The following is a 20,804-nucleotide window of genomic DNA, read 5'->3' on the forward strand; positions in this document are numbered from 1 at the left end:
ATCTGTTCAATGAATAAATTTCAATTCCAAAACAAGTTAGTGACTCTGTTTCTTGGCTCTGTATAGTATTTTTCCTTTGTATACTGCTTTAAAAAATAAAGACTTTGCAAAGCAATTTCACATCTCATTTTATCCTTAAAAATATATACTCTGAAGTAGGTAGGGCAAACATCATTTCAGAGAAGGAATAATTGAGGTTTGAGAACCTAAATGACCTATGCCCAAGTGAAGACTGCACAGACTCCTTTCTATCTGTCATCCAGGCATTTTTCAGTCCTGTTCAACTCTTCATTACCCTACCCGGGGTTTTCAGGGCAAAGATACTAGAATGGTTTGCCATTTCCTTTTCTAGCCCATTTTACAGATGAGGAAACTAAGGCAAACAGGATTAAGTAACTTGCCAAGGGTCATACAGCTAGTATCTAGGTCAGAAATGAACTTAGAAAAGACAATCTGACTCCAAGTTCAGCTTTCTATGCACTATGACATCAACCCTTTTATTAGACCATCTAGAAACATGAATTGTCATTCTATGTACCTTCTTCTATTTTTTCACCATGTGCACAAGGCCAAAAGAATAGCCATGCCAACAGACTCTTTCCACGGGGACAAAGTATGATACTCGGTGTTTCAGTTGGCTCACTCTCTTCCACTAGTTCTAACCAGAAATAAACATGTAGGTAGAATTCCCTCTGCTCTATTTCATATTAGATTTCATATAAGTGGAAAAGGCTTGCTTAAAAAAAATATTTAAAGAAATCTATTCCAGCCCTGTAGCTAAAAGAAAAAAAAAATCACTTGAAAGCCTCCCTTCAAATAGCCAGTATCTTCTTTGTACCTACCAGCCCTAAGTGATAAAACAGTGCCTGGCACACAGCAGGCCCTTAATAAATGCTTGTTCCTTTTCCTCTCGTGGGAGACAGTAGCCCTGCCCTCAAGCTTACATTCTAATAGGGAAAAATAACTCAGAAGAGTGCTGGCTAGGGAGGAGTACTTTGTTCTGGAAAGCTACAGAATTGATGAATAGCCCACAGGAAAAGCAGACTGATGCACCCCTTCCAAGAACAATGGTTGGGTTGATTTGGTCACAGGTTCCAGAAAGGATTGGAGAGAGAAAGAGTACACGGTGGGCAGTGCATATGTCACGTCTATTGTTGAGGCTGACCAGAAGATGGTCTAGAAGCAGGGACTGAAGTTCTAAAACTCAAATAAAATGTGTGTGCACATACATGAGCCCTTTGCCAATTTTAAAGTGCTATCCTAAGTCTTGAACTCCAAAATTCAGTTCTCTGATCACCATCTTCCATTGTTCCACCTAGTCACAGTGGCTCGATCTTGAAATCTGCTTTGTCCTTTATGACCTCTGGCCCCTTTATCCCCAGAAGACATTGTCTTCCACTCTGGAATTCCTGGTCCTTTGGATACCAATCCTTAGTCTTAGGTCCTGCTCCCACCATTAAACTGCCTCCTTCCTAATCCTCCTAACAATGTTAGGAAGCCCGGAGGACTAGATGGACCCCAATTCCATACTAGCTAATCTAAGGTTTAAATTGATGCTGTATCAATCACCTGATTATATCCCCTGTATTTGCTCTTCCAAAACTTCTCTTAAGCCCTAATCAGACTTGGTGGAAGATGTGGCACATGGGCACTAGGGGAGCTGCTCTGTTCCCCCACTTCCCAGCACCTGAAGACATTTTTTGTATGTCCTACCCACTCTGTTCAGCTGCCCAAGGCAAGCACTTCCTCCCTCAGTTCCTTCCCCTAATTCAGGGCTCACAGGCACCTTGAATTTACCCTCTGGACACTCAGAACTTGAAAAAGGATCTCCAACACTGTCCTATATCTATCCACCCTCCCCTCTCTCAGCAGATGTGGACTGTTACTTAACTAAAACTGTGTGGGATCCATCTCCCCTCTACAAAACCCCCAAAACTCTCTTTATCCTCACCCCTCCTTTCCTCTTTTGCTTTATCTTAGGGATGAGAGCTAAAAATTCCTGGCAGAGAAAAGTCCTCTCTTTGATCCTGTTTCCTCTGATCGCCTTTGGGACTTGGCTCAATCGGTTCTTCCCCACTCACATTTCTTATTCTGCTTTCCTATCTTTAAAAGATGTTCCCCTTAATTCTGTTACCCTCTTTATTTAACATCATGTTTCTCCTTCTTAATTACTATGAATTTTTCCAATGCTGTTTGTCATTAGCCATTTATTCCATAACACTTGGCTCCTGAAAGTCACCGCTTAACTGAAACTGAAGGGATAAGTGTTAACCAATCCTGGGAAGCTGAAATGCCACACTGAGGCATCATGGCAAAGGCCAAGGTCCAGTATAAAAACAGATATTATTGTGAAGGCAATATTCTTGTGCTGGCCAAATCAGGAACTCACAGGGTTAATAAGTGTTCAAACCTTCAAGAGAAAAAATAATTAGTAGCATCTTTGCCAAACTGACTGGGTTAATCTGGCACTGCTCAACAGACTATCTAGCAAACTTCCTCAGCTCCAAACAGTGACCATTCTGACCCTTCTGATTATCCTTACAACCAACCTGGAAATTTACATTTCAAAAGCTCCCCTCTAGATAGATAGATAGTAGAAGGATTGGCCACTCCTACTGTATTCCAGATAAATTCTCTAATCAAGAATCTTCTTTCTTTCATCTTTTCTATTTCCTTAGCAAACATTTCAGACATAAAAAATGTGAACTCTGACTGTAAAAGAAATTTGTTATTAACCAAATTGTACCAGAACTGATTACTTTAATGTAACCCACAGCAGTTAGTTCTGTATGTCTATGATACCAATCAGATAATCAATGAGTGTTGATATGCTAATAAAAGCACTAGCCAAAAGTCCCTGGGAGGGGAGACAAGAAAAGATTCTCTCTGAATCTTATACTGTATTGGAGTCTTTTTTCTTCTTTTTTTTCCCCCTTTCTTAAATTCCATATTTCATGCTCAGTTCCTCCATAGTTTAGAACCCTTCTCTGACCTTTTATGTTACATGGGCTGTAACAATTTTGCCTTAATATTTAATTTTAGTATTATTTATTGTTGTCATTGAGCAATTTCAGTTGTGTCAGACTCTTTGTGACCCCACATCTTGGCAAAGATAATGGAGTGGTTTGCCATTTCCTTCTTTTACACATTTTACAGATGAGGTACTGAGAGAAACAGGATTAAATGATTTGTCCAGGATTACAAAGTAAGTGCTTGAGGCCAGATTTGAATTCAGAAAGATGTCTTCCTAATTCTAAGCCCAATGTGCCACCCAGCTGCCCTAAATTTTGATATTTAATTTGAGCTTAATAATTAGTGCCCTCTAAACATCCAGACCACCAGAACAAATGCATCTATACTTCTTTCACCTGGCAACCCTTCACATATTTTAAGACCTCTTGCATCTCTCTACCATCTGTCATGCCCCAATAAATCTTCTCTTTTCATTCCCAATTCCCTCAGCTGATCTTCATACAACATGGCTCCAACCACCCTCCTGGCCACCTTTCTCTGGCCACATTCCAATTTGTCAGTCCTTCCCTAAAAGGAATCACCTGGTTTTACTTATCATCTTTCTCACCCACTGCACCTAGAATAGTGCTGCAGAGTAGATCTAACCTATCAGTCCTTTGTTGTCTGTTAATGGTGGTGAGAAGGCAAGGAGTGGGGTATAAAAGAAATAACACTGGTCTGGGGAATCCAAGAACCTCGGGTACAGGCTCATCTCCAACACTTCATAGGTGACCTCTCCATCTCCATCTCAGATTCTTAAAATCAGCAGAATAAAAGCTCCTTGGTTACTATGATTTCTTTCATATATTCATTCAACAGAAGGGAAATCCAGGTGTAGTTCAGCATGAGGTAAAATGAGGGAAGGACTGTGGCCCAAACAGTAAGGCCAATATTGGTGATCTAACTCTTCTCAGGCCCTAAAAATAACCAAAAAATGTCTATCTAAAAATTATGCCTTTATCCTTGGGAAGATCACAGCATCCCTTGTGGATACAGAAATCCTACCACAAGCCAGTCTAGGATAGGTTGGGATGTGAACAATCTTACCTTAGTTTTGAAGTTGAAAATTGTGTTCAGAATCCAAAATAACAACCACCCAAAAAAAAAAAAAAACCCACCCATGAAACATTTCCCAAATTGAGCCACAGGCCATTTGCCTTGGCCATCAATCACTGCTGTCTGGTCCAAATAGCCCCCGAGTCCCATGGTTGCCATGTTTATTTACTACTGTGATACTTAATACCACTTGGGAAATAAGAAAAAGTCAACATTTATATAAAGATATAATTCAAAAACAACAACAACAAAAAAAACAAATTTGGCAGTCAAAGAAAGGCATCACACTTCCAAAAATCACAGGCATCATTCTTTCCCTAGTCTACAAACATACAAAACTTAAAAAAAAAAAAAAATACCAGTCTATACCACACTAGAACTTACATCATGATAGGCATGGACATTAAACATAGCAATCCCTGAACAACAAGTAGGGCACCATTATAAGCAGGAATGACAGTTTGTTAGTAAATGGCCCAACACAAAATTGATTATGCCCCAACTCTGGGGATCAAGGGGGGGAGGAGGGGGTGTGCATGTATTAATTAGTAAGGGAAACAGATTTCATGTAATAAACACACATCAATAAACAAATCAGAAATGAAAAAAGGGCAATATGGAACTTAGGTAAGACAATGCAATAAAGCTAGACAATACAAGCGTTGAACCCTGCCTGGTTGGGAACCACCCTCCCCCCCCAAAAAAGGGTGGGAGGTTAAGGAAGAGTGAGGGAATGAAGGCTCTCACAAGGTAGAGCTTGCCAAGAAAAGAGAAAATACTGAATGGCTTCATGAACCCCCAATGAAGTTGTTGGTCAATTGTTTTCCTTAATACTACCTAGTCTTGGAAGACAGGGAAAAAGAGCTTCCACCTGACAGCAAAGAAAAGAAGGGGCTAAAGTTCTGGGTCTACTGGGGGGCAAAGGAAAAAAAAGAAGCTAAGAAAAACTTGGTTCTGAAGACATGACCCAGCATCGTCACCAGGGGTTTTGGTCAAAACAAATCACAGGTGAGCTCTTTTAAAAATAGCCTCATTAGGACAGCTAGGTGGCTCAGTGGATAGAGACACAAGCCTGGAGACAGGAGGTCCTGGGTTCAAAATTGATCTCAGACACTTCCTAGCTGGGTGACCCTGGGCAAGTCACCCCAACTGTTCTTTTTTTACTGTTCTTCTGCCTTAGAATCAATGCTTAGCATCAGTTCTAACTCAGACGGTAAGGGTTTTTTAGAAAAATGGCCTTATTCCAACTAATGCTGCCCGGCTGATAAGGGATAAGAGTAGAGAAGGAATCTGTGATTTCACTGGCATAAAAAACTCACAGGCGAGGAAATCCTCACCACCCTCTACAAGTCAGCACCTTCTCTCCAACTTGGGTGTTGGGAGACTTGCCAAGATCACTGAGATTAAGTGACCCACAAGGCCATACAACAAATATGTGTGTAGAGTCTGGACCTGAACTCAGGTCTTGATGGAATCAAGGCTTTTGGGGGTAGGTAGGGGAAGCTCTAGAAAAAACTATGAAAGTATTTCTAAGAGAATGTGCTTACCCCTATAAATAAAAACTATTTACAAACTTTCAGAAAATGATGAGACAGATATTAGAGGAAAACCCAACCCACAGACCTCCCCCCCTCAAAATGCCTTTGGAACATAATGCTGTTGGAAGAGAAGATGGCTTCTGCCCTCAGAAAAGCCTTTAGGGAGAACATTCAAGGAAGCTCTGCCTTTTGGAGGCTTCTCTCAGGGGTGCAGGAGGCTAAGAAAGTTCTTTGTAACTAAAGTATCTACATTGGCTCAGGGTCTCTATGACTTCTGCACAGTTGAAGTTCCGTGCTCTCTTTGATTCTGATTATCTTGGCACCCAGTTAAATTTATCTGTGTAAACTAACTCTCTCTCTCTCCTCTCTCTCTCTCTCCTCCCCCTCTCCCTCTCTCTCTCTCTCTCTCTCATTTCCTCAGCTTCCCTTTAGAAAAACAGGAAACAATTCAACTTCTACACAATGGGCATCATTGAGACAGAAGAGAGACATCTCTATGTATTTTTGTCTTCCCAATGCTAGGTTTTCTCTACCCACCAAGGTAAGCACCGGTGAAGCAAAGGAGAAATTCAGATTATAATAACTGGGAGCCAAGAAAGCGAGGCTCTAAGACAGTGATATCTGCAAACATTGACACTGAGTGGACTCTTAAATGTGCCCCAACTTGGGCTTGCCAAAGTTCCTTAGTCTTCCTCCGGTATTTCGTATCACTCTTTGCCACTTACAGGTCAGTTCTCGGCTTCTAGGTCACAACACCCACCCTCCACCCGGTCCTGAGCACCACACAAAGGAAGCACTGGTGGTCTCCAAGACTTGTGAGCTTGGCTTCTTCCTTCTGTACCAGCATGAAGCAGAAACAGAATTCATATCCAACTGATGTCCGAAGGAAGGCTTGCTTTGGAGCGGGGTGGTGGAGAGGCAGTAGCCCAGAACTCTGAGGCCAGCTTGTCAAATTTCTTTCCATCCTGATGCAGTTAATGACAAAGAAATGGATTCACTTTCACAGCTGGAGTTGGGCTTTTATCTTCAGAAGTGATGGCCAGCCTTCACGGCCTCAATGTCCGAAATCAGGGTCCTGGCCAGGAAGATGCCAAATATCTGAAACCAAAACCGAAAGGATTTGTGATTGGTTTGGGGAAAAGGGAAGATGGGAGAGGGCAGGAGAATTAGATGAGGCAGGCGTGAAGTGGTAGGAGGTTTCAGTCAAAACAGAATCCTGTCTCCAGGGTCTATGCAAAGAACTGCCAGTACACAGATGGTAAAATAAATAAATCACATTAGCATCCTTGGCTACTCACAGAGCACAAACTATGTACTACCCAGAGGAAGTCTGGAGAAAAATTGAGAATCTACACATCAATTTTAGTTATTTTTTCCTGCTAAGGCATCCAAAAAAAGAATCGCCAGAGACCCACAACAGATCAAGTCAACTCAATTAAGATTTAGAGGATTCTCCCATCTTTTTTCCCCCAGGTACTCCCCCCTAACAATTTTTTTAATAAATTCAATAACCAGCAACAAAAATAACCTTCCAAAATAAAGGACAAACCCACTCCCCCCCACCCTTACCAAGTGAATTAATAAGCAAAGAAAATGTCTTTTGTTCCATGTCCTCTGAAATTCTGCTTCATTTTTACTCTATCTCCATTCCTTTTTTTGTTTCTTTTTAAAGAGTTAATAAGTGAGAGCATTTTTGCTACTATCAATTTTATTACACTTTGTATCACTTTAGGTAGATCTTTCCATTATTTCCTATTTGTTTCATATTCATCATTTTTTTTTATGGCACCATGATATTCTATTACATTAACACAACATAATTTATTCAGCCATTCTCCAGCCACTGAAGATTCAGACTCTAGCCAGTACTTTAATATTATAAATTAAACAGCTATGAATATTTTTGAAAAAAAATATTCCTGAACAAAATTCTTTTTTCTTCATTATAAATTTTTTCAGGGGGAGGGAGGAAGGGCATAGAAAACTGAACAATGAAATTGCTTGGTCAAAAGGTAGGATCAGCTCTGTAACTCTATAATTTACACGGAGTTTTACCTAATAGCCATACTGTTCCGCGGTTCCACCACCCTCAAGATATAGAAGAGCACGCCTATTTTCCCAGAGTCCCACCAAGATTTCAGTTTATCATAAGACAGCACACCTTGGAGCAAATGTGAGTCACCTACCCCACACCAATAGTTTTACACAGATAAAACCTAATTCAAATAACCAACGACAGGAAAATTTACAAAAAATGTAACCTCCAACCTGAGAAGTGGCCCAGGCTACAGAAGCCACATAACTCTAAGGTTAATGGTATGTGAGAAGAATATTATTATTATTCTGCCAACTGGCAGAGCCAACTCCGTCTCTTCTTATAACTGCCTTCCTGATTCACCCACCACTTGTTCTACCCATGTATTCCTACATGTTGCCTGGAGCTGTGGGCTCAGAGAGTCCAAAGGCTTAGATCCTGAAGCAGCCAGGTGGCACAGAAGAAAGACCACCAGGCCTATAGTCAAAATGACCTGGGTTGAAATCTGGCCTCTGATTTGTGTGACCTTTGTCAGGTCACTTAGCCTCTCTCTGCCTCAGTTTCCGCATCTGTACTTCTCAGGGTTATTGTGAAAGGATTAGTATCCTTTAATTTTCTTTAGTACCTAGTCCTACCCTGAAGTGCAAGCAGATGCTTAATGAAGGAATGAGGATGGGGTCAAAGTCACAAATAGGGAAACTCATTTCTGGTTGATATCCTAAAGCAGTAATTAAATCAGTTCACATCAGGCAAGTAAACAGAATTGATCAAGATACTCCCAACAATATTTCTTCACTTTTTTTAATTCTCAAAAATACTTTCTCAGCTTTAAAACTATGGAATCATCAGATGCTGACATAAGCATTTTAGGTCAAAGGCCTTTATTTCAAAAGGATTTTTTAAAAAGGAATGGCTTGAAAGAAGAGAAATAACTACAGAAGAATCAATGACCCACAGGGCCTTTCCCTCCAGCTTTGTGGAGTGGCCAATGACACCTTGTACTGACCTGGAGTAAGGAGATGGCGATGAAGATCCCTGCCACAATGTAAATGTTCCGAGGCAGCCAGCCCTCCAGGGCAGGGATACAGCCTTTCGTAAAGATCGATTCGTCCCATTTGTTCTTTGTCTGCAATGGAAATACAAACACAAATAGTCTCTATTTCTATTAAGTCACCTGAGTGCTGAAGAGAGGGGAATGAAGTAGGTAACGGCAAGTGTCCCCAGCATCCATGGGGGGAGGTTGAGTCACAGACACCTAGAGCTCTACATGACCTCCAGGAGTCCTCCAATCTAGTTATCTTAAAAAAAAAAAAATCAGTTCCAGAAATTCCCTATTGTTTCAGAAAAATATAAATTCCCCTTCAGATTTTTAAGAGCCCTTTCCTATCCGACCCCAGCCTATCAATCCAGTTTCACTGAACATTACTCCTTTTCTCCACATTCCACAAGCCAGGCAAATAGCTATGTTTTCCTCACACCAGGCACCCCATCTTTCTCCATACTTTTAGGGCAGCCATCTCTCATATCTGGATTATCCTTCCTCACTTCCATGAAACGGAATCCCTCCCTTCAAGTCACACCTCAATCTTGTAAATGATGACTTTCCTGACCTCTCTCCAAATGTTAAGTTGTTAACTACTTTTTTTAATTCTTTTTATCTTTATTCTTTTTGTACACTAATATATGTACTTGCTATCTTCTCCATGAGAAGGCGAGGTCCTGCTGGGTAGGAACCGTTTTGATCATTTTATTTGTATCCTCAGCACTTGGGAAAATACCTGGCATATAGGAGGTCCTTAGGTGATCCTAAGAGACCTCATGTGGTCTTTTGAAGGCAGAAGTAAACAAATGACAATATATTTTTCAATTGGTGCCCAAAATCTCAATTTTGAGAAAGGGGATTCCTAGAAGTGTAGTGATGGCTAATGGTTGTTTTACCTCCAAGTATACTGACATTGAAGGTGACAGTGACTTTTGAAGTCTAGAGAGTTTGATGGCAAAAGAGAAAAGATGGGAGTCAGTGAACTAAATAACTACATATAAACATGTGGGAGAGAAAGGGTTAGTCGTGTGACTTTTCAAGACCCCATTTAGGGTTTTGGGGGGAACACATAAGTAATAGTTTGTGCTTTCTTTCTCCAGCTCATTTTACAGATGAGGAAGCTGAGGCAAACAGGATTAAGTGACTTGTCCAGGGTCACACATCTAGTTAAGTATCTAAAGTCAGTTCTGAATTTAGGAAGAAGAGTCTTCCTAACTCCAAGACCACCTCTCTATCCACTTAACTTCTCAAGACAGACAGACAGATAGACAAATTAGATAAATATAGATTAGATAGACAGATAGGTAGACAGATAGAGATAAGATAGGCAAACAGAGATAAGAGAGACAGATAAAGAGATATTTTATACACACATAGATATACATACACACATTATATGTGGGTATACATTTTCCCAGCCCAGAAATATATGTTTGTAACATTCAGGTATATAAATCAGTTAAACACTATAAGAAAGAAGAATGAATTTTCCAACCATTTTGAAAGCAGACTCCTAAAGTCATGCTTTCATTTTGAAAGCATTGAAATATTTTATTGTGAAAGTATATTATGAATACTGTGATATTTGTATTTGTGCATCTTGACCATAATGTGTACGCTTCAATAAAAGTACCCTCAATGATTACCAAGTTGAATGTTTACAACTAATTTTATCAGCCCAATCAAAACTTCATCATGATACTTCAAGGACCCTTTCTAGCATTAGCTGCTATTCTCATGAAATGTAAGCTCTAACTAAGTCAAATAATTAACGGGAGTACCTGCTACCCTATTTAAGGTATTGCTAGGCACTAGAAATACAAAGACAAAAATGAAATAATTCTTGTCCTTCAGGGGATTGCATTTTTTCAGACTAATAATTATCTATTAAGAAGTTCTACTGACTCTAACATCCACTACAAGGTCCCAAAGCAAATGGAATACTATTTGGATCATCTGCACTACTACTCTTTTCAATTAATCATTAACTGAGGCACATAGCCCTAGGTGGCACAGGATAATTTTCACTTTAGCTAGGCCTATTGATTCCATGTTGTTTTTTTTTCCCTTCAGCTTATAGTACAAAATAAGAGAAATATCAATACCATATTAATAATCACCAGCAAGAGGTAAGGTAAATATTTTTCTTACATGTTTTTCCCTCATCATATATCAGGTGATGAAACCAGTCTGACACACCTCCCCCCTGGGGTGTGAATATCTGCTATAACTGAACCCTAAGTTAATCTGGGGAGTCCTTGAGATGAGGGGGAAGTGACTGACTTCAATTTCATGTTAACAAGAGCATCCAAACAAAATCATTTTCAAGAAGTCTGACGCCTTTTTGCAACTATGAATACATTAAGTGGCCCCTTTAAAAAGCCACCCTATGCCTAGAATATGCCTTCTTAAAAATGTGAAAATGAGAGTTTTTGTAATTCCTAAATTCTCATCCACGTTTTTCCCCGCTAACTTGGCACTAGCTAGTTTGGGGACCGCTGGTTAATGAAGCTTGAAATTAACATGGATCACCATTTCCTTCTTCCTTTGGGCTCGCCCAGGGGATGGTGCCTGTCGGGTTACTTACTTATTCTCACTCTGCTCTGACTGAGTTCTGAGTCTCACCTCTGCACTCAGCTCTTAGTTTTCCCAATCTAATTTACACGTGTGTGCTAAATTGGGAAGTTGGACCAAAGGGGATAACCATAAGTAATAGAGGTTCTCACCATAGTCCTGACATCATATCCACACTGTGTGTTCACAACTTTTTGCTGAAAAAGAAATAAGAAAAGATTAGTGCCATGGAAGTGGGGGGAGGAGAGAAAGGGGGGAAGGAGAAGGCAGGGAGAGAGAGGAGAGAGAGAGAAGAGAGAAGAGAAGAGAAGAGAAGAGAAGAGAAGAGAAGAGAAGAGAAGAGAAGAGAAGAGAAGAGAAGAGAAGAGAAGAGAAGAGAAGAGAAGAGAAGAGAAGAGAAGAGAAGAGAAGAGAAGAGAGAAATGTCCTAAGAAAAAATCACTACAATCAGATTTTGGTAGCAATGAACCATTCTGGTTCACTCAATTCAGTCATGCTCCAAATACTAAGAGGTAAAAGCCACATTTAAGAAACACAGTGCTGAGTGATTTGGGGAGATAGCAAGGGGCTGAGAAAAAAAGTTCTGCACTTGGACTCAGGTTCTGTTTCTGCCCCTTACGAGCCATGAGACTCTGGGTGAGTCATTGAACTTGCAAGCAAGCTTCTGCTGCCTTATCTATAAAAGAGAATGGAATACCTACACTCCTTAATGTGCCAAGGGCATTTGTGTTTTGGAACATAATAAAGACCAGCTATTAGAGAGTACTCATAAGGTCAGCAAAGTCCTTTATATCAGGTGCTTTCATTTTTATCCTCACAACAACCTCATGAAGTAGGTGCTGTTATTATGATTCCTGTTTTATAGATAAAGGAACTAGGAGGTCTAGAGAAGCCACTTTATAATCACACAACTAATAAATGTTCAAAGCAAGATTTGAAGTCAGATTCTCCTGAATCCAAGCAGAAGAGTCTTTATAAAAGCATATAAAGAAGAGTTAATATTGCAATTATTATTCTTATAGCCCAGTAATGGACTACAAACTGAGAAGAATTATAATGCTGACTATATTACCTAAAGAAATCACATAACTTCTCTGTACCTTGTTTTATTCATCTGTAAAATAAGATGATCATGTATTTGTTGATTTAAAGGCAGGGAGACTGAAGTCAACCACAAGCCTCTTGAATACCAACAAGCCTACACTCACTCAAAAGACTTGACTTGAATATGAAGTCAAAGAAAGCAGGACAGATTGGAACAAAACAGATTCTTCCATCAACTACATACTGCCCCATGAATTGGATATACTCCCGTCTCAGGGATACTGAACTCAAGAGAAAAAGAAAGAAAAGATTCTGTGGATCTCTAATACAAACTAGCTGATACATTATAAATTAGATGAGAATAAGGAGTAAGACCCCAGAGATATGTGCCTCTGGTCCAGACCACACAATCAGAATCAGGAGGAATCTTAAAGATGCCTCTCCCTCCTCTCAACAGTTCAGACTACATCAAATGCTCACAGCGTGTTTTATATTTTTGTATGTTATTTATTTGTATTTTTGCACCATCTCTTCCACTAGACTACAAACTTCAAGAGAAGGGGGGCTGTCAAAATGTGTTTATGGTGATTACACATGTAGAATCTACATCAGATTGCTCACCATCTCAGAGAGGGAGGAAGGGAGGAAAGAGTACAAGGGAAGGAGAGAGGGAGGATATAGAATTTGAAACTCAAAAAAAAATTTTTTAATGAATGCTAAAAACTTTTTGCATGCAATTGGGGAAAAATAATTTTTAAAATTTACATGTGCTTCTACATTCATGCATGGACACATGTGCATATGTAAACTCATACACTTATATAATATACATATGCATGTATGTTTTTTTACTGAGCCACAGACTTTTTCCTACCTTCTTTACTCTTTCTTTTCTCTAGAAGAACTTCAAGGTTAGTATCCCTAGGACAGAAATACATCCAATCATCCCTACGGGTGGTAGTATTTAATTGATGGAAGAATCTGCTTTGTTCCTATTCTCTCCTGCTTTCTTTGACTTCATATTCAAGTCAAGTCTCTGAGTGAGTACAGGGTTGTTAGGATTCAAGAGGTTTGTGGTTAGCTTCAATAGCCACCTGCTTTCAAATCAAAAATATATGATCACCTTATTTTACAGATGAGTTCCCATAAGGTAAAGAGAAGTTATGTGAATTCTTTACATAACACAAACAGCACAGGAATTCTTACATTTTGAGTCTGTTGGCTGTTACTGAACAACTGGGACAAAACAATAATTGTAATATTAACTCATGTATATATGATTTCATAAAGGATAGATAGATGGATGGATAGACAGATGGGTAGATAGATATAGAGAGAGATGGATAGATAGATATAGATAAATGGATAAATAGATAGATAGGCAGACAGATATAGACCAACAGATAGATAGATAGATAGATAGATAGATAGATAGATAGACAGATAAAAATAGATAGACATAGATAAATGAATAGATAAATAGATAGATAAGCAGACAGATATAGACTGATAGATAGGCCGCAGATAGACAGACAGACAGACAGACAGACAGACAGACAGACAGACAGATAGATAGATGGATGGATGGATATTCAAAAATATTTGTCAAATAAATGATCAAACAAATTTTGGCCAAACCCTTGATTTGTAAAACTTCTAATTTGAGAGAAACCAGACTCTAGGCATTGGCCTAGATAGCAGTTTTAAAGAGAGATTACTCTTTGTCTTTTTGCAATGATCAAATACTTTGCAAAAGATGATAGTGAGACATTGTGAGACATTGCCCTCAGTAGAAAAGTACATTACTATTGGGGAAAACTGTCGGTACAATGTCTGAATTTTGTGCCTAACTATTTAATTGTTGGTGGGGTTGAGGAGAAACTGTCTGATTTTTTAAAATTTTATAAAATTAGGTTCATTTCTTAGACCAGTGTTTATAGATATGGCTAGGATATAAAAACAAAAGGCATTAAAATTTTTTTTAACTAAAGAAGAAGAGAAAACCACAACTTACTGCAGGATCTGGTACACAGCAAGAAAATGGGACACCACATTTCTCTCGGCTATAACTTTCTCCACTGCAGTTAAAGTAAACATTAAGGTCCCAGTCTTCAGGGCCATAAGCCCCACAGCACTGGTTCTACAGAACAAACACACACAAATCATCACCATTATAACTACAGCACTGTCATTTAGGGAGCAACACACCAACATGGGACCCGAAATGGATCAAATTTCCACTCTATCTGGTTCTCTCCTGCAATCCGCAACTTAAGAACCATTTCTATGACTACATTCATTCAATATCTCTTTTTCCTCTGAATTCCACAGTACAAGTTGCCAGTTATTACTTATTTGGCTTTTATAGCCTTTTATGTGGCATTAATTCACTTTTTGTAGAAACTGTATCTTGTTGGGTTTTTTTATCCCTCTTAGCCATTTGGTACATTATCAGGAATGGATATGCTTCAAATGACTGATATCTAACCTACAAACAGTCTAGACATTAAAATAATTAGAATATGTTTATCAACATACCTTAGCACTTCCTTCCCTCACCAAAAAAACAACGGGAAAGAGGGGATACTGAATTCATCTTTTAAGGCAAATGAGACAACATCAAAATTTTTTTTGTTTGTTTGTTTACCATTAGCATAGAAGAAACATTATAGCATGCTGTCTACTGGCCAATGAAAAATAGAGAAACGGAGACAGACAATTGTAAAGACTCCATCATGGATGCAAACAAAAAAGGTGACTGTGCTGGCTTCCAAAATGGGAACGTGGCATCCTATGAGTTTCTTCAGCTTCCAGCATCCCAAAAGAACAATCCCATGACAGAGACAAGCAAAATCTAGGGTTTATAATGAGTTTTATCAGATCAAATAATACTTAAAACTAAGAAGCCTAATCTTGCTTAGTTTAAGATTTCCTTAGTGTGTTTCCATATTTGTGGTAATCTCTTTTCCATTCCCCTTTGTGTGACACAAAACAGATTATAGTCTTTTTCAGAACAAAAACAAACAAAAAGACTAAGGAAGCTAGGTTTCTGAAGAGAAAGAACAGAGAGCTTATCAGGGCTCAGACCCTAAACATGGCCCACCCCAGGAAGGACAGGAGGTGTTTGTTTAGCTCTTGTTCAAAAAATCCGGATGCTGAGCAGGGATTGATGGTGGATGAGAAACCAGAGGAAGCGGAGACCTTAGAGAGAAGGGTTCTGTTCATGAGCTCCCCAAAATATCCTATGGAGGCTAATTCTTCTTGGTCTGACCAGGCTTCCTTCAAGGTCAGCTTTCTCAAGCAGGAAGGGGAAAAAGTCCCTCAGAGAGATAGGATAAGAATAACCTCCAACCAAAAGAGGATATCCTGTGGATCCTGATGAATTACAGCAAGATTAGGGAAAGGATTCACTCATCTAACCAACATTTTTATAGTACAGGAAAAGGTTGGATAGATGCTTCTGGAGAATCAAGGTTCTTAGGTATAACGAAAGGAATATAATAAGAACCTTCTGGATGTCTGAAACATCACTCCAACCCCAGAGGAGATAAAACTTAAGGAGATAAAAGATGTTCCTCTTAGGTCCACAGTCAAAAAGAAATAGCCCCAATGGCAATGGTATGTTCATGAGGCCACAGGGTTTCTTCGTTCATCCAAGGCAGTGGTTCCCAAACGTTTTTGGCTTACCGCTCCCTTTCCAGAAAAAAATATTACTTAGCGCCCCTGGAAATTTTTTTTTTAATTCTAATAGCAATTAATAGGAAAGATAAATGCACTTGTGGCCATCACTGCTCCCTGGATCGCTGCAGCACCCACCAGGGGGCGGTGGCACCCACTTTGGTAATCACTGATCCAAGGAGACAATGAATGGCAGAGGTATGAGAGCTTCTCCTTAAAATTGATTAGAATGGATTACATGGGAGCCATTGGGGAAATCATCCTAAAATTTTATGAGTAACTGATTTTCCTAAAGCACATGTTTCACAATGTCATGCATGCTACCAGCACATTCAGTAAACTCCAGTGGTTCTCTAATGGCCTCCATATTCCAACACAAAATCCTCTCTTTGGCATTCAAAGCCCTTCATAACCTAGCTCCCATCTCTTTCTCCAATTTCCTTACATCTTTTTTCCTCTACAACCCAATGACATTGGCCTCCTTGCTATTCCATTAATAAGACATCCCAACTCTCAGCTCCAGGCATTTTCTCTGGCTGTCTTCTATGCCTGGAATGATTAAGATGAAGCATCAGCTGATCCCAGAACAGGAAAAAGGCAAAGAAAAAGCTGACATGGGGGCAGGGACACCCACCGAAGGACAGGGTGACTTACAGCTTTCTGCAGGGAGTCAATGAGGTTCTGCAGATCGATGTCATCTCGGTAAGACTTGATATTGATCTCGAAGAACTCCCTGAACCTGTCTCTCACCCAGTCTTGGAACAGGAAGGCCAACATCGCTACTGCCAGCTCCAGGAAAAATATCAGCACAATAGCCCCACAGAACTAAAAAGAGGGGGGAAAAGGAAGAGGAAGAGAAAAAGGAAATGGTTCCCCAAACTCTCCAGTTTTGAGCCCCCTGTGAAAACTTTCCCACTCTTCTTAGTTATCAGTGACCTTTTTTCCCTGAGCATCTCTAATATTTACCATTTGGGACAGGAGTAAGGGCTGTACCTATGGTATTCGCCCATGAATGTGTGATGAGGGAGATGCCAGAGAGGAACTTTACCCATCAATGCAAGCCTGCTTCTTCTCTACTGTTTCTCTACTAACTCTTAGTTGCCTAGAACAGTGATGTCAAATTCAGATAGAAATGGGAAAATCTCACAGAAGGATCTCTGAAGGGTGCATGTTGACTTGGAAAATCACAGATTAGCATTATTTATGTTCAATTGTATTTTTATTTATTTTCCTAAATATTTTCCAATTACATTTTAGCCTAGTTGGGACCACCCACAGCCACACCAGGGAGTTTTTGCTAACTGTGGCCTAAAGCAGGTTAAATTGTTGTCTGCCACGAGTCATTTGAACCTCAATATTCTTGGCTATGAGACTGACTCTATATTCACACTATTGGAAACCTCGTGTAATACTTATCTATTAAAAGCTGAGGATCCACATTTAATCTTCCTCAATAGGGCAAAATCTCTATGAGGACAGGCCCATCTTATAGGCCACAATCACAGGTTTACTGATTTACCATATGGTAATATAATAATATATCAATATAGTCGCATTGTATAATAGAATATCATATAAATGGAAAAGGAAATGGCAAACCACTCCCAGTATCTTGCCAGGAAAACCCCAAATGGGGCCACAAAAGTCAAACCCAACTGAAAGGACTGAACAACAAAATATTATTTATCAATGTCATTCTATGTTGCTATATAACACACTATTACTACTACTTATTTCATGAATTGGGAGAGGATGACTATTCTAACTTACTCGTTTTATGACTAAACCACTAAGACTCAAATTCAAACCCAGGTCCTCTGATCCTAAATTCAGCAGCCTTTCCACTGTACCATGCTGGTTTTTTCCAGTTCCTCGGACATCCAGAACAATATTTCACCCTTAGGAAATGTCTCCGTGCTTGTTAATTGACTCACTGAGCCTCTACCCACTGCAACAGTCACAAGGAAATTACAGATTTGTACAGAACTAGAAAATGTTAGAGCTAGCAGACCTTTAGAGACCATCTAGGGTAGAGAGGAGAGAAGCACATAAAACATTCCATGTGTGCTATCTAAATTCAGAACAGGGAATACAGAATGATTGAATAAATATAAGAAATAATACATCGCAAAGCAATGTAACAGGTGTTTTCCCACCAGATCCTCCTGAATTGTAATTGAAAGTTTCTCAAAATGAATTTATCTAAATGTAACTCTACTTTCTCAAAACTCCATAAATATTTCTCATTTAATTCTATAGAAAAGTGATAGTTTGGGGGTTTTGTATTATATGTTATTCAATGGAGTGTTGGGGGATGAAGAAGGGGAAGAGTGGCACATGGAAATATAATTAATGGGAGGGAATTGATGGCTTATTGATCTGAACTCGAGGGAATAAGGTTACAGGTGCTGCTGCTGATTATATTCCCTTCCCCATTGGATATTCCCATGTGTCCTAGAGATGTGCCTGTGTTGAGGGGCAGAAAAGCAATAAATAACTCTAGTACTGACCAAGTCAAAGCCTTCGAAACCAATATTAATTGGTAGACTATGATCAACTAGTGGGGATTGCCATAGGCATGTGGCTCCCCAGACTGGACATCACCCTTTCTTGGTTTTCCAGCTGAGCAGGGAAATTTGCTCCTGATTCCTCCCTCCACTTCCCACCACCTTTCCCCTATGGCTGGGCCAAGGTTACTTACGAACTTCAGGAGGCAGATGTTTTCCCTCAGGGCTCCCACACAACCAGCAAAGCCCAGCGTGAACATCACCACTCCCACAATCAGCACCAACACGACAGGATCCACGCCATGGAGACGGGTCACTTTGGTCAGGTCTGAGAGTACCCCCTGAAAAGAGTCAAGGAGGCAACAGAGCGTCAACCCCAGCAGAAAGGGAGGTCAAGAGCATCTTAGGAGATCTACCTTCAAATTTACAAATTAAACTAAATACACGTGTTCTCTGCCTTCGAGGGACTTACATTACCTTACAAGAGAAATATCAAGGTCGGACTAGGTTAGCCAAAGAGAAAATCATCACATGGGATACGCCCTCTTTTTTCAGGAAGTCTTCCTATTACTTCAACTTACGTTAATTATTATTTATATTAAATTCAGCAATTCAACAAATATTTATTAAATATCTATAATATGCAAGTCTTTATGCTAAGGGCCAGGGATAAAAAAAGGGCGGGGGATTTGTAGGGGGCAGTGGATTAAGAGCCAGGCCTAGAGATGGGAGGTCCTGGATTCAAGTCTGGCCTCAGACACTTCCTAGCTGTGTGATGCTGGGCAAGCCACTTACACCCCCCCACACACACACACACACACAACACACCATTGCCTAGCCCTTATCACTCTTCTGCCTTAGAACCAATATATATAGTATTGATTCTAAGATGGAAGGAAAGGGGAAAGAAAGGAAGGAAGGGAGGGAGAGAGGGAGGGATGGAGAAAGAAAGAAGAAGGGATGGAGAAAAAGAGAGGGGAGAAAGGAGGGATGGAGAGAGAGAGGAAGGGAGGAAGAGAAAGAGAGGGAGGGAAGGAAGGAGAGAGAGAGAGAGAGAGAGAGAGAGAGAGAGAGAGAGAGAGAGAGAGAAGAAATTTGTAAACCAACTTGGGGGAGAAGGAAAGGGAGGATACACAGAATGGACATAGTGAACATAAATAAGTATGATACAAGAGTGTAGGAGGGGGGAAAAAAACAAAGGAGAAATCCATACAAAGTACTCTAGGAAAATCTGAGGAAGGCAAAAACAAAAAGGCTTCCTTTAGAAGGTGACATATAAACTATGTCTTGAAAGAAGGCAGGGATTTTTTTAACAAGTTATGATACAGAAGGAGTCCTTTCCAAGATGGAAGCCAGTATAAATAAATGGGGAGGCAGGAAAGTACAAGTTGGCTGCCCCATGGCTGAAGAGTAAATTATGTGAAGTAGAGAGATCATGAAGGAAGTCTGAAAATATTGGTTGGAAGCAGACTTGGGGGGAGAGGAGTAGAGTGCATTAATGGCCTACTCAGGAATTTATATTCTGTCCCTTGGGATATAAAGAAATTGATGGATTTTGAACCATTTGGGGTATTAATTTGGCAACTGTGTAAAACAAAGACTGGAGATAAGAAGATTTAGAGATTGAAATTGAGACCTAACCTAGAATAAGGAAGAAGACAATGATGCCAAAGATCATTAATGTATACCATATAACATCCATCATATACTGTCTCATATTGGTTTTCTGTGTATCAGTTTTTTCCCCCTCACTAGACTACAAGCAAAGAAGCCAGGACCTGCACCTCCCCCTTTTCTCGTATCACCCCCAAAGAGCTGAATATACTGAGTTTTCAACAATGACCAAAACCTTAGGGGTCTGTATTCCTATACCATCTGAAGACTCAAGAGTATTATTAATAGGATACTAGAACTGAAGTTATTATTATTATTATCACTACCATTGTAATAACCTCAAGAATTCCACAATTGATTCTAGAAGAGGCTTCTTTGAGGTCATTAAATCCAACTCCCTCATTTTACAGATAAGAAAAATAAATTCCGGAGTGGTTAAGAGATTTGGACAGGGGCATATAATTATATTACTACTACTACTTTAGAAGGATTCAAACCTGGCTGTGACTCCAAACCCAAAGCTCAAACACCACAGAACTTCTAAGAACAAACATTCAGCCCAACTTTAAGAGAAGAGAAAGGTTCCAAGTTGCCTTTGATGAAGGAAGAGAAGAGAAGAGAAGAGAAGAGAAGAGAAGAGAAGAGAAGAGAAGAGAAGAGAAGAGAAGAGAAGAGAAGAGAAGAGAAGAGAAGAGAAGAGAAGA

General features: G+C 39.8%; 1 protein-coding gene across 2 annotated transcripts in view; it reads right to left on the bottom strand.

Moving 5' to 3' along the window:
- Positions 1 to 5,996: 5,996 nt before the first annotated feature.
- Positions 5,997 to 20,804, bottom strand: part of TSPAN14 (tetraspanin 14) — a 35,934-nt gene continuing 21,126 nt past the window's right edge. Inside the window, exons 3-8 of one of the 2 annotated variants that reach the window (XM_044662774.1) lie at positions 18,681 to 18,827; positions 16,634 to 16,804; positions 14,316 to 14,441; positions 11,410 to 11,454; positions 8,648 to 8,767; positions 5,997 to 6,704 (exon numbers count right to left, since the gene is read on the bottom strand). In XM_044662774.1, coding sequence (XP_044518709.1) covers positions 6,633 to 6,704; positions 8,648 to 8,767; positions 11,410 to 11,454; positions 14,316 to 14,441; positions 16,634 to 16,804; positions 18,681 to 18,827 — 681 coding nt within the window. In that variant the 3' untranslated portion in view covers positions 5,997 to 6,632. The remainder of the gene's footprint in view (positions 6,705 to 8,647; positions 8,768 to 11,409; positions 11,455 to 14,315; positions 14,442 to 16,633; positions 16,805 to 18,680; positions 18,828 to 20,804) is intronic. The other variant, XM_044662775.1, reaches the window with a different exon arrangement.

The sequence above is a fragment of the Gracilinanus agilis genome, chromosome 2 (genome assembly GCF_016433145.1).
Source record: "Gracilinanus agilis isolate LMUSP501 chromosome 2, AgileGrace, whole genome shotgun sequence".
In the NCBI taxonomy this organism is placed as follows: domain Eukaryota; kingdom Metazoa; phylum Chordata; class Mammalia; order Didelphimorphia; family Didelphidae; genus Gracilinanus; species Gracilinanus agilis.